We start from the raw sequence: 13741 nt of genomic DNA, 5'->3' as shown, positions 1-13741 counted from the left end.
TTTTAATAATAGGGAAATGGAAATCACAAAGGAGAAAAGAGGCATAGCTACAAATAATAATAATATTTTTGGTAGTAGTACATCCGTTTTTTCACAAGAGGTAGAACCAAGGGAGGAGGAAAATAACATGGTAGATAACTTCCGTACAATTTTTTGTTCCTCAGAAAAATTCAGAAATAATATTTTAGAATGGATATACCAATACACAAGAGAAGAAAATATTCAGGATCAACAAGATATGAGGGATAGAGCAGATAATTTAGTAAAGAAACGCTCTTCTTTGGATAGACAGTTGGAGGAAACAAGAAGGAATAGCGAATATCTAGTTAATAATAGAAAGAGTTTTTGGCAAGATAGGGATTGATTGTAATATAAGAATTAAATGCAAGTGATACATCTGGTAGTGTCTACAGAAATCAGATAGTTAATTGAGAGGTTTACTAACTAATTAATTCAAAAAAGTGACTGTATACAGTATTCGTCTAGTTAATTACAATTCTCTTTGTGGAGTTTCTGTTATGTTTTTTTGTGTTTATATTTTTGTTTTTTTTTCAGGTTTTCTTTTGTTTTTTATTTTTGTCTTTTTCAGGTTTGGCGATATACTTATTTATTCATGTATGTATATGTGTTCACAAATTCAATTATTTATATATTTTAGATCTATTTAAGAAATTATTTAATCATTTATAAACATATATAAGAATTATCTAAATATACACTGGGTTATGTATTTTTTTTTTTTGCATATGTATATTTATTTTTTATTAATCCATTTATTTATGCTTGTTAGATCTATTTATTTAAGAAACTATTTAACTATTTATGTGCATATTTATAGGTTTATCTATAACATTAAGTTATTTACTGGCTCGACAGGGCATTTGTTTATTTGTATGTACATGCTTCTGTGTTTACGGAAGCATTTATTTATACATTTAAGAAATTATTTAATTATTGAAATATATATATATATATATTTATAAATGTATTTATACTACTGTGTCCAAAAAGTAAGGTGACATTGCATTTATTTCGAAAATTCTTTATTTATTCTTGCAAATCAATTTCGTCCCCTTCAAAGTAATCCCCCCCTGATATAATACACTTATTCCAACGGATTTTCCAATCTTCGAAACAGTTGTAATAATCGATTTCAGGAATGGCCTTTAGCTCCTTCTTCGCAGCGGCTTGAATCTCTTCTATCGACTCGAAACGGTGTCCCCGGAGCGGCCGCTTGAGTTTGCTGAATAGCCAGAAGTCGCATGGAGCCAAATCAGGTGAATACGGTGGTTGTGGAACGATATTAGTCGAGTTTTTGGTTAAAAAATCACGAATAATCAGCGCAGTGTGTGACGGTGCATTATCGTGGTGCAAGTGTTGTTTCGCCACAATTCCGGCCTCTTCTGTCGGATAGCGTTACGCAAACGACGCATAACGTTCAAATAATATTCCTTATTGACTGTTTGGCCCGGCGGAAGGAACTCGTAATGCACAACACCACGATAATCGAAAAAAACAGTCAGCATAACCTTGATTTTTGAGCGACTTTGACGTGGTTTTTTCGGTCTCGGCTCACCTTTGGCACGATATTCACTCGATTGGTCGGTTGTTTCGGGATCGTAAGCGTAGATCCAAGTCTCATCTCCAGTGATAATGCGTTTTGTCTTGTCAATGTAGTCGGAAAGCATTGCTTCACACACTTCAACGCGGCGCCTTTTTTCCAAAAAATTCAATGATTTTGGTACCAGTCGAGATTTGACGCGTTTGAGAGCCAACACATCCTTCAAAATGGAATTGACCGAGCCTTTTGATATGCCAATCTCATCAGAAATGTCTCTAATGGTTAAACGACGGTTTTCCAACACCAAATCTTTAATTTTTTGGACGTGAGTTTCGTCGGTTGCGGTTGATGGTCGCCCAGAACGCTCTTCGTCTTCAACACGTTCTCGACCTTCATGGAAGTCTTTGTACCACTTGTATACATTTTTTTTCGACATAACCTTATCGCCAAAGGCATTCTGCAGCATCCGCAACGATTCTGCAGCAGAAATTTGATTCCGCAAACAAAATTTAATGCAAATTCTTTGCTCAACAAATGTAGACATGGCAAAAAACGAGAAATTCACTTTTAGCAGCTCACAAAACAATGCGTATCTCAAACACTAATGGATATTTTGACGTGTTACTTCTCTTGGATGTCAAAGACAGTCCTACCAACCTAAAAAAAATTTTATTCCTCCAAATCCGTGCGCGCGGGAGATTTAAAATGCAATGTCACCTTACTTTTTGGACACAGTAGTATACAATACACACTTGGTTATGTATGTGGCGGTACATGTAACTGTTTATGGATTTGAGTATTTATTTATTTGTGCCCAGACCCAGATATATGATAATTGTATTTATTTAATTGTATTTATGTGATAATTGTATGTATTTATTTAATTAAATGTTTGTTCTCTAACAGGGAAAGTAATAATGTCTAAGATACTAGTGTGAAATGCAAGAGGTATTAAAAGTAAAAAAGCCGAAATTTTGGTCCTAATTCAGACATATGATATTATTGTATTAACGGAAACCAAATGGTCAAGCAATAAACCACTCTACTTTGCAGGATTTAAAACGGTTAAGTACAACAAGCGTGAGGGTTCCGGAGGTGTGGCAATCTTAGTTAGGAATGATATTGAATTCTCGATTATAAAAACATGGAAAGTGAGATCAGACAACTTTGACGTGGTCGGTATTAGAGTTAATAATACAGATATAAAATACAACCTGATAGGGGTGTATAGGAGACCGGGAGGTACAGACAGACCCGCAGTGTGGGGTGATTTATTGAAGTTTGAAGAAATCTTGGAAAATAGCATAATTGTTGGTGATTTCAATGCTCACCACACACTGTGGAACTGTGAACAAATAGATAACAACGGAGAAGGGTGTTTTGACGCAGTGATGAACAAGGATTATATATGTATTAATATAGATACTAAATCGAGAATAAACTATGATAACCAACGAGCCTCTAATTTGGACTTGATTTTTGTGAAAGGAAATTTATCAGGTAATATTAACTATAAACAGCTGGAGGATCTATGGGGCTCGGACCATTTTCCAATCGAATTTTTTTTAAAAGTAGAAGTACAAAAGTATATTAAACATTCGAACAGAGTTACAAACAAAAAAATAAGTTGGACACAATATAAAACTTTAATAGAAGAGGCAAACTGGGAGCGGGCTCTAGATTGTATACAGAATGTAGAGAAGATGGAACAAGAATATGAAAATTTAATTAATACTATGATAAAAGCGGCCAAAATAGCTTCAGGGAAACAACTGAATGATAACAATCGGGGCAAGGACAATTTAACGAGACACCAAGTAAAAAGAAAACAGAAACAGCAGGTCAGGTGGTGGGATAAAGAATGTGAGGAGATACTTAAATTAAGAAAAAGTAAATTAAATAAATGGACTCACTTTCGGGATATGGTAGATTATATCGAATACAAAAGAGTAAGAGCTCTTTCTAGAAAGACATTCAACAAAAAGAAAAAGGAAAATTTTAACAGGTTCTGTAATAGCATTAATAGATTTACTAGTCTCAGTTACGTTTGGAATACGATGAGAGTTTTTAAAAAGGTCAGAAGTAAAATAAATTGGACAGGATGGGCTACGAAGGATAGGAAAAAAGAAATAATTAAAACCATTGATGATATGACCCCGGCATGGGTATCAAATGAAAATGCGCAATACTTGGATTTTAATGAAAACGAGGAGTCATCAATGGATAAATTGTTTAGTATGCAAGAACTTGAGCGCGCTCTCAGCATGGCCAAAAAAGATTCAGCCCCGGGAATTGATGGTATTAGTTATCCGATGATTGCTACACTTCCGGAATCAGCTAAAAAAGTACTATTAAAAATGTATAATTTCATTTGGACTAGGGCGACTATTCCAAAGGATTGGCAAAAATACCAGGTGTTTTTAGATAAAGTAGGCAAAGAGAAGGTCAGACCTTTAGCTCTGTCCTCCTGCGTGGGCAAAGTCATGGAACGCATGGTTAACGAAAGATTTATTTGGTGGATAGAAAAAAACAACAAATTAAATGAATTACAAAACGGGTTCAGAAGAGGTAAATCCTGCACAGAGAACTTGGCTAAAATTTCGGCTGACATAGGGAACACGATTTTGAAGGGAGAGTATGCATTGGGTGCGTTCTTGGACGTATCAGCTGCTTACGATAACGTGAATTTTGAGGTGATGTATGGAAAGTTGCGACTAGAAAATTGTCCAAAAAGGATTGCCAATTTTGTTGTTAATTGGTTGCAAACAAGACAAACAGAGTTTGTGATCAATGGTAACAGGACAGTTTGGAGAAATGTAAATAAGGGATTGCCTCAGGGAGCAGTACTTAGCCCGATATTATATGCGCTGTACACTAACAATATTACAGAGAACATTACAAAGGATATCCATGTATTGCAATTTGCAGATGACATTGCAATGTATAAATGTAGCAACAATAGAGCAAGCAACAGAGTTAGAAGCAGCGGTAAATGTAATCGAAGAGAATTTATCGGAGTTGGGTCTCTCACTGGAGCCGAGAAAGACACAACTTGTAGAATTCTCTAAAACAGGATACTACGATAGAGGACTATTTATTAGAGTAAATAATGAAAAAGTGCAGAATTACAACTCAGCAAAATTTTTAGGAATATGGTTAGATAATGAGCTTAATTTTAATAAACAAATACAAGAAGTAAGAGGAAAAGTTAGCCAATTCGATCCTTAAATATTTAAGTAGTGTCAAGAGGGGGATAGAAGTTAATACGGCGCTTATGTTATATAAGAGTCTGGTGCGATCCACGGTGGACTATGGATGTTTCATATATGCTCCTCGTACTTGCAGTGCACAATTAAAGATTGAGAGAGGTCAGTTTTTGGGAGTGCGTACTGCTTTAGGATATAGAAATTCGACTCCCAACAATGTAGTCATTGCTGAGGCGAAATTGACATATTTGATGGATAGATCATTAATGTTAGCAAAAAATTTCTGCTTTAAGGTCTATAAATATGGAAGTGAGGAAATAAGCAGTAGCTTGGACGGATTGAGAGTCGAAAGATACAGGAGATATAGAAATCCCGCTTTCAATATTAGCATACTTAGTCGGGCGTGGGAATATGTACGTAGACATCGTAATATGATAGGAGAAAGCGAAAGAAAATACAATATTTGGGAAATGGATTATGACACAATAAGCGAATAAATAGAGATAGAACATGGAATGGGAGAGAACTTAAAGTTGCTACCAAAAAATAACAATTTTGATATCCAAAAGGTCAAAGGTTACAACAATATAGATAAAAAGATAATTAACGACATAAAACACAAACACAATCTGGAAGAAGAACATTATTCATTTACACAGATGGATCAAGGTCAGAGGGATCAATGGCTACCGGGGTGGGTATAGTAATGGAAAATCAAGATGAGGGGTTTTACGTTAGTCTCCCCAAGAAATGTTCTATCTTTACGGCGGAAGCTTTTGCAATAAAAACAGCGTTAGAAATAGCTTACGAAAAAAGAAATAGGTACAAAGACTACGTGATACTAGCAGATTGTAAGTCGGTACTACAGGCTATTAGTAATAATAAAATGTATGTCAGAATAAATACATCTTAGAAATTAAAAAATGGCACTGTAGATTTAAAACAACTATAGGAAAAAGCGTAAAATATGTATGGATTCCTTCACATCGTGGGATTACCGGAAACGAATTGGCGGATCATTTGGCAAAACTGGGCGCAGAGGAAATACCTAACGAAGAAGTAGAGGTCCCTATTTACGATCTCAGAACATATACGAAAAAAGAAGAGTGGGAAAATACCATTATTACTAACAATCGACTTTTTCAAACAAAAGGAGTCCATTATTTCGAAAACTTTTATAGGATAGAGGAAAAAAAACCGTGGTTCCATGAGTTAAGGGCAGAAAGATATTTCATTACATTTATAAATAGAGTAAGGGCTAATCATTATAATTTGAATGCCTCTTTGGCAAGGAAAGGATATATCGAAAACAGTAGATGCGAATGCGGCTATGCATTCGAGGATATTGATCACTTAATATGGCGCTGCAGTCGCTACGATGAACAAAGAATGGAAATGGGCGAGATACTGCACTGTGAGAACATGGATGGAGTGGAGAGCGTGGTAGAACTGATTCAACAGGAGAATTGGAAAAAAATTGGATTACTGTTCGATTTTGTGAAGAAGACGGGTAGAATCGTGTAGCATTGCGTGACCGAGCGCTATCACGACCGAGGCTCGAGAGCGAGTAAAGTCACACTTACCACACGTCATATAACCTATCTCTGTGAGGGTTCAAGACGTAAATTCAAAAAAAAAAATGCCAAGAAAGCCCAGGGAAATGCCGTGGAAATAGTAAAAAACACTCTCCGCCGAAGTCGGATAGTGTCAAATAATGAGCCTTTGACCAAGATTCACTGTAAAAAGTGCCCCGAGGGGCAGAGAACAGCAGAAGAAAGTACTCAATAAGAGGAGCGAAAAAGCAAGCGTCAGTTTCTACTCACGTGACCAGAGAGAGAGAGAGAGAGAGAGAGAGAGAGAGAGAGAGAGAGAGAGAGAGAGAGAGAGAGAGAGAGAGAGAGAGGTGAGGGTGAGGGTGAGGGTGAGGGTGAGGGTGAGGGTGAGGGTGAGGGTGAGGGTGAGGGTGAGGGTGAGGGTGAGGGTGAGGGTGAGGGTGAGGGTGAGGTGAGGGTGAGGGTGAGGGTGAGGGTGAGGGTGAGGGTGAGGGTGAGGGTGAGGGTGAGGGTGAGGGTGAGGGTGAGGGTGAGGGTGAGGGTGAGGGCGAGGGCGAGGGCGAGGGCGAGGGCGAGGGCGAGGGCGAGGGCGAGGGCGAGGGCGAGGGCGAGGGCGAGGGCGAGGGTGAGGGTGAGGGTGAGGGTGAGGGTGAGGGTGAGGGTGAGGGTGAGGTGAGGGTGAGGGTGAGGGTGAGGGTGAGGGTGAGGGTGAGGGTGAGGGTGAGGGTGAGGGTGAGGGTGAGGGTGAGGGTGAGAGTGAGAGTGAGAGTGAGAGTGAGAATGAGAGTGAAAGTGAGAGTGAGTGGGTGTGTGTGTGTGTGTGTTTTTGATTACAGCCGTTTCGCTGCTCATTGTTGTTCTCCCGCCGCTTAGTTTGTCAACTCCGCTCTGCCCGTTTATTATCCGTCACTGCTTTCTTTCTATAGACGGGCGTTCATTCGCTAACTTTAACATCATACAGCATGGAACAGAAGGCTCAGATCAAAAAATGACTCAGGACTTTTCGACTTGGATTCGTGTCCTCTAACTCATGGTATACTCCAGGTCCCTTTGTTTTGTTACACCCTTTATAAATATAATATATATATATATATATATATATATATATATATATATATATATATATATTGTATTACTATTATTTTGCTGCCGCTCCTGAGCATGCTGCATTTGTTCTTGCTGCTGCTGCGGTTGCTCCTGTTGCAGCAATTGATGCTGCTGCGGCTGCTGTTGCTGCCGTTCTTGCAACAACAGATTGACTGCTTGTTCAAGGCGGTCAATCTGCGGTTGCGGTTGCTGCTGCTGTTGCCGCCATTCTTGCATCATCTGCTGTACGGCCTCCATTGTGCTTTTTATGTGCTCCGGTCTTTGCTGGAGCACGGCAGGTCCTTGACGGACTAAGATCTGTTTATTTAAAAAATACATACATAATATTAATAAATAATAAAAATATATAAATATATATTATGTAATAATTCTAAAAGCAAGGTTGACGTAAAATATCAATAATTTTGTTTGAAATATAAATAATTTACATAATTTACACAATACTACAAGTAGATAATGCAAGCTATGTGAATTATTATAAATTGCATAACACAATACAGAAAGTTATAACGCAATAAAATTAATAATATATCCCAAAGAGAAATAACTCATCAATTTTATGTTAAATAACACCGATTTGATATAAAAATCATTGTTTTGACGTCAATTTCAGTATCATTTTTCCCTGGAATGCGGTTTTAATAATGATAAAGTAAAAATATATAACATCCCAAAGAATAAAAAAAAACAGGTTTATGTCATCAAGTCTGAGTTCATTTTGAGACGCAAAAAGATTCTTTCTCTAAAAATCTTTTTCTAAAAAGTTATAAACTTAATTTTTGCATCTGAAAATAAACTTGTGAATTGACATAAACCTTAAAAAATTTTTTTTTAATTCTTTAAGATGTTATATATTTTTATTTTATCACTATTAAAATTACATCCCAGCGAGGAATGATAATGAAATCAACGTCAAAACGATGATTTTTATATCAAATTGATATCCATACGACATTAATTTGATGAGTTCTCTTTGAAATATATTGTTACGCCCGGTATAGGCGTATATGAATAAAGTTGTAAATATCTTCTGTCAATGAGTGACAGAGTTCGTGTTGTTATTTTGTCTCGCTTTTGGTTGTAAGACTTTCTGAGATTAAAAGCAAACATTTTTATAAAGTTTGTCTTGTTATGTCGTGCGCGAGTTTGAAAGTGGTTCCGCGAGTATTCGGAGAAACCAACAGTTACGTGAACAATATTAATAATTTGAAACTAGAGAGATATTTGACCGATACATGTACCGAACGTACAAATTCAAATAAGAAGGCCTATTCGATCATAGTTAGATCTTAGTGCTTTTTATATATACGTGTGATTTTATATACTTTCTCAGACTCAACCAAACTGCGCGCCGTTACTTTCGGTCATATAACACAGGTATGATCGAATAAGAGTTAGTAATATCACTTTTATCGAATTAAAATTAATTTTAATAATACTTGATGCTTACTAGCATCTATATTAATCCTTCCCCCCCCCCCCTGAAAAAACTGTAAAGAATTTATTGCGAAAAATATCACCTCAGCCAGGGTTCGAACCTGGGACCTCCCGAATCTCCGGTACGGGTGTCTTAGCCAACTCGGCCACTGAGGCTGTGGTGATATTTCTCGCAATAACTGACTATGTTAGATCGCATGTGATGGCAGCGAGAAATATCACCACAGCCTCAGTGGTCGAGTTGGCTAAGACACCCGTACCGGAGATTCGGGAGGTCCTAGGTTCAAACCCTGGGTGAGGTGATATTTTTTGCAATAAATTCTTTACAGTTTTTTCAGGGGGGGGGGGAGGATTAACATAGATGCTAGTAAGCATCAAGTATTACTAAAATTAATTTTAATTCAATAAAAGTGATATTACTAACTCTTATTCGATCATAACTGTGTTATATGACCGAAAGTAACGGCGCGCAGTTTGGTTGAGTCTGAGAAAGTATATAAAATCACACGTATATATAAAAAGCACTAAGATCTAGCTATGACCGAATAGGCCTTCTTATTTGAATTTGTATATTAATAATTTTATTCCGTCCTAACTTTCTATATTGTTATTCAATTTATAATTTACACAGCTTATCTACTGGTAAAAGATTCGTTTGACATGTAAACAAGACGTATACATAACTCCTTGTATCATAAATTATTTCTTTTATTTGCTGAATTATTATATGTTATAATTATTATACGTCTCTGAATTAGTATATGCACAACCCCGTTAAAGAATTACTTTAATCATCGAATCAACATGGATTGACTTTATCATTATGTTAGTATTTATATTATATATTAATAAAATATTTATGTTAGCATTAATAAAATATTTATTACTAACCTGCCATATCGCTGTCCGTCGCTGTCGCAGGAACGTAAACAAATGACAGCGAAGACTTGGATCATCGATAAACACGTGTCCACATGCGTTTTTACCAACCGATTAGTGAGACCCGGGCTAAATGTAGTGTAACTGTTCTGAAATATGATTGAATTGTTTTTCTATGCGCTATGTTTATTGTTATCTGTTTGGTCGCAATGTCTTGCTGCTGGTCAGAGATCTGTCTTCAGTTGGCAAATATTTACGATCAAAAAAGTAAAATTTTTTTTACGAATTTTTACACAATACACTCACAACACACACACTCACATATTCCAAAAAAGAATAGAATTCAGTCAATAGATATTGTGGGAGTGACAAACCACGGAATCCTAATCTCTTTCTATGCGACATATACGTTGATAATATGTAACGCTGGCTCCCCTTTGTGAGTGGCGAACTTTGGCCACTACGCCGGGAATTCCCGCCCGTAGTAGCACTGGCCGTACCGCCCGAATCGCAAGGTGTACCGACGCGTCGCGAATCGCACCTTGTACACCCTTGATATCGTGGCCGCGTATGGGACGTAGACTGTTAAGTTGTCCCGCACGCGCACCGTTGTCGGCCAGATCGTCGTCCTTACTTGCGGCATCATCGTCGGTGTCGTCTGCTCCAAATTCGTCGGTCCCGCCATCGTCTGCCATGGCGTCTATCTCGGTGTTGTCTGCGGCAGCGTCGTTTGCTTCTGCGTCGGCTGCTTCCATGTCGTCTGCTTCGGGTGACACTCTTTTGGACACAGCACGATTGGATACCAACCAATCATCTTGACTTATCTAACCAAACCAACGGAAAAACTCTAGTCATCGGCCACTGTGAGTGGTGGTGTCCAATCGTGCGGTGTCCAATCGTGCGTACCCCGTTTGCTTCCTCATCACTTGTTTCCGCGTCGTCTGCTTCTTGGGTCTGTTCGTGCAGGTGACCGGGCTTAAGGTCCTGTACATGTATGTGTCAATGTCACTTTCCGCGTCTGTCCTTTAGGTCTACGATGACCGGCGAATGGATTTTTCGCACTTCCAGTGGCCCAATGTACTTGGGCGCCAGTTTTGCGTTAAATGCCTTGCCCTTGCTTGAGAGGGGGTGGTCTCTTTTTCAGACCATATCTCCTATGGCTGGTTTCCAGGCCCGTCTTCTTAGATTATAGTATTTTTCTTGACGATTGAAAGCTCGAGCGAGATTGGTCCGGACCACCTTGTATGCCTCCTGGAGTCGCCGCTGGTTGGCGGTCGGAGCGGCTGTTGGTGCGGGTCTCCCATCGTGATCTCGTGGCGCTATCTCAGGCTCCCGTCCGTAATTCAGATACGCGGGTGTGTAACCGGTTGCGTCGTGGACAGCTGTATTGTACGCGAATTGTAGCGCCGGGATGTGCTAGTCTCAGCGGCGGTGATCCCGTCCCATGAATTGCGCGATCATGGTTTTGGCCGTTTTATTAGTCCTCTCGACGGCGTTGCAATGTGGCGCGTGGACCGGGGCGGTTTGGTGCCGGATGCCAAGGTTGCGTAGCAGCTCCCATACGTGCCCCGCCACAAACTGCGTCCCATTGTCCAAGGTCAGGGTCTCGGGACAACCGTGGCGGTAAACGATGCGGTCGAATATGTTCTGGGTGATGGCGGTGGCGGTTGCTCGCCGCAACGGGCTCAGCTCTACCCACTTGGTGAAGCGGTCTTGCAAGACTAGCAGCCAGGTGAATCCGTTGGTGGACCGCGGGAGGGGCCCCACCAGATCGGCGGTTACTTGTTCCTAGGGTGCCTCTATGTGGGATGCGTGCATCAATCCGGCCGGTCGGACTTGTACACTTTTGTGCGCCTGGCAGTTGGCGCACGTCCGTACGTAGCGCGCAATATCGGTGAACATTCCTGGCCAGTAATAGTGTTGCGCGGCTCGGGCAATGGTCTTGGCGATGCCTAGGTGACCGGCGGTTGGGTTGTCGTGTACCCGTGTCAGCACAGTCCCCCTCTCGTCACGCGGTACGCATCGCTTTCATTGCGTCTCGGCGGGTTCGTCCTTGAAATTGGTCGAGTGGAGTATGCGGCGATAAAGCCGACCGTACCGTATTTCGTAATCCGCGAAGTCCCCCGAGGCGTTCCCTTACGCGGAGGAGATCGCGGTAGTACCATGGGCACGCGGGATGTGCCTGGTTGCTACATACGGCCGATAATCTGGAGAGGGCGTCGGCGACCCGGTTCAATGTTTCGGCGTGGTAACGGACATCGAACGTATACTGTTGGAGCTCGAGGGTTCACTGTCCGAGTCGGCCCGTGGGGGAGTCTAGGCGACGCAGCTATTGAAGGGTCTGGTGGTCGGTGACGACCATAAACTCGTAGCCCTCCAGGTAGCCGCGCATGTGCTGGATGCCCCACACCACGGCCAGGCACTCGAGCTCCGTCGCGCTGTAATTCTTTTCCATGCCGTTGAGCGACCAACTGGCGTATGCGATAACGCACTCCCCTTCATCAAAATGTTGCGAGAGGACGGCGCCAAGACCGTGTGTGCTGGCGTCCGTTTGGAGGATGAATCGGCGTGAGAAGTCCGGGCACGCGAGGGTGGATACGGAGGTCAGTGCGCACTTGAGCTTGCGGAAAGCGTCCTCCTCGTCGGCTCCCCACATCCACCGTGCGTTTTTCCGCGTTAGGCGGGTGAGCGGCGCGGCGGTGGCGGAAAAATTCGGTGTGAAACGGCGGTATCATGATGCAAGTCCTACAAATTGTCTGACTTGCCGTACATTGGTCGGGGTTGGCTACTGTGCAACAGCGCGGACCTTGTCGATGCGTATCCCCTTCCTATTTACGATGTGGCCAAGGTATTTAAGCTCTTTCAAACAGAAATGGCACTTTTCCGGGTTCAGTTTAAATTTGGCGGCGCGGAGGCGTTGGAAAACCTCTCGCAGATGCCGTAGGTGGTCGGAGAATGTTGCGCTGCTCACGATGATATCATCCAGGTACACGAAGACGTGTGGTTCTAGCTCGGGACCGAGGATCCGGTTGAGCAGGCGTTGAAAGGTGGCCGAAGCCGAATGCAGTCCGAAAGTTATGACGGTGAACTGCATTAGACCCCAGCCCGGAACGGTGAACGCGGTGATGGATCGACTGTCGGGCGTAAGCGGGATCTGCCAATACCCCTGTTACAGGTCGAGCGTGGTGAGGTATCGGCCCCCACGCAACTTGTCCAGTGTGGCGGAGATCTGTGGTAGCGGGTACGCGTCCCGCTCGGTCACCTCATTTACCTTCCGGAAGTCGATACAAAAGCGGTGTTTGCCATCCTTCTTCCGGATTATGACTACAGGTGAACTCCATGCGCTCGTAGATGGCTCAATGACCCCCGCCTCCTCCATCTTGCGTACTTCTTCGTCAATGATGCCTTGTATGGCCGAGTTGAGTAGTCGGTATCGTTGTTTGATTGGCACGTCCGTTTTTAGGCGGATCTCGTGACTCGCTTGGTCGGTCAGCCCCCGTACCTCCTCGAATTTGGCCAGTTCGGCGGCTAGGAAGGCTTGAAGTTCCCGCTCTTCCTGCGCGGTTTGTCTTACCATACCCGACATCACCAGGTATGCGGTACGTTGCGCTTGCTGGGACTGGGGAGGCGGCGGGGGTATGGTTATTTGCAGTGAGGACCACAGGTCGGTGCCTATGAGCATCGGGCTGTCCAAGGAAGGATTTGGAAGGTATGCTCGAACCATCGTCCGACGGAGTTTGACGCGCCCGGGTGTGGTGGCGTTGGCCAGATGGATAACCTCCTCTTGCTCCTCGGGTCATATTCGTAGTTCCTTTGCGTAGCCGGCTACTTGATGGTTAATGATGGATACTTCTGCTCCGGTGTCTAGTAAGGCGGAGATCCGGTGTCGCCCCAGGCGTACCTGGACGTGCGGCCGAGGCGTGTAACTTAGGTGGATTCGGGCCGAGGAGCGGTTGCGTCCCCGGCCGGTGCGGCGTTTCCCGCCCGGGGGTGACAGT

The 13741-nt window shown here is 42.1% G+C and overlaps 1 protein-coding gene and 1 non-coding gene across 2 annotated transcripts; both read right to left on the bottom strand.

Moving 5' to 3' along the window:
* Nucleotides 1–378: 378 nt before the first annotated feature.
* LOC120358755 (protein GVQW3-like) lies at nt 379–2027 on the bottom strand. Its single transcript, XM_039454007.1, has 2 exons — nt 1577–2027; nt 379–407 (listed from the first exon to the last, which is right to left on the bottom strand). The coding sequence occupies exons 1-2, from the start codon at nt 2025–2027 to the stop codon at nt 379–381; spliced, it is 480 nt and encodes a 159-aa protein (XP_039309941.1).
* Nucleotides 2028–8944: 6917 nt separating this feature from the next.
* Trnas-gga lies at nt 8945–9020 on the bottom strand. Its single transcript has one exon. It is a non-coding gene; the product is annotated as a tRNA-Ser (tRNA).
* Between the last annotated feature and the right edge of the window lie 4721 nt (nt 9021–13741).

This window comes from Solenopsis invicta, chromosome 10 (genome assembly GCF_016802725.1).
Source record: "Solenopsis invicta isolate M01_SB chromosome 10, UNIL_Sinv_3.0, whole genome shotgun sequence".
In the NCBI taxonomy this organism is placed as follows: domain Eukaryota; kingdom Metazoa; phylum Arthropoda; class Insecta; order Hymenoptera; family Formicidae; genus Solenopsis; species Solenopsis invicta.
Note: the sequence above shows the minus strand (reverse complement) of the source record. Positions and strands in the feature narration are given on the sequence as shown.

Bases quoted from the DNA above. Each gene is read 5' to 3' on its own strand.
- LOC120358755 (XM_039454007.1), bottom strand. From the start codon at position 2,027: ATGCTGCAGAATGCCTTTGGCGATAAGGTTATGTCGAAAAAAAATGTA. The intron at 408-1,576 runs GTGAGCCGAGAC...TGATTTCTGTAG, and splicing joins GAGTGAATATCGTGCCAAAG to ACACTACCAGATGTATCACT.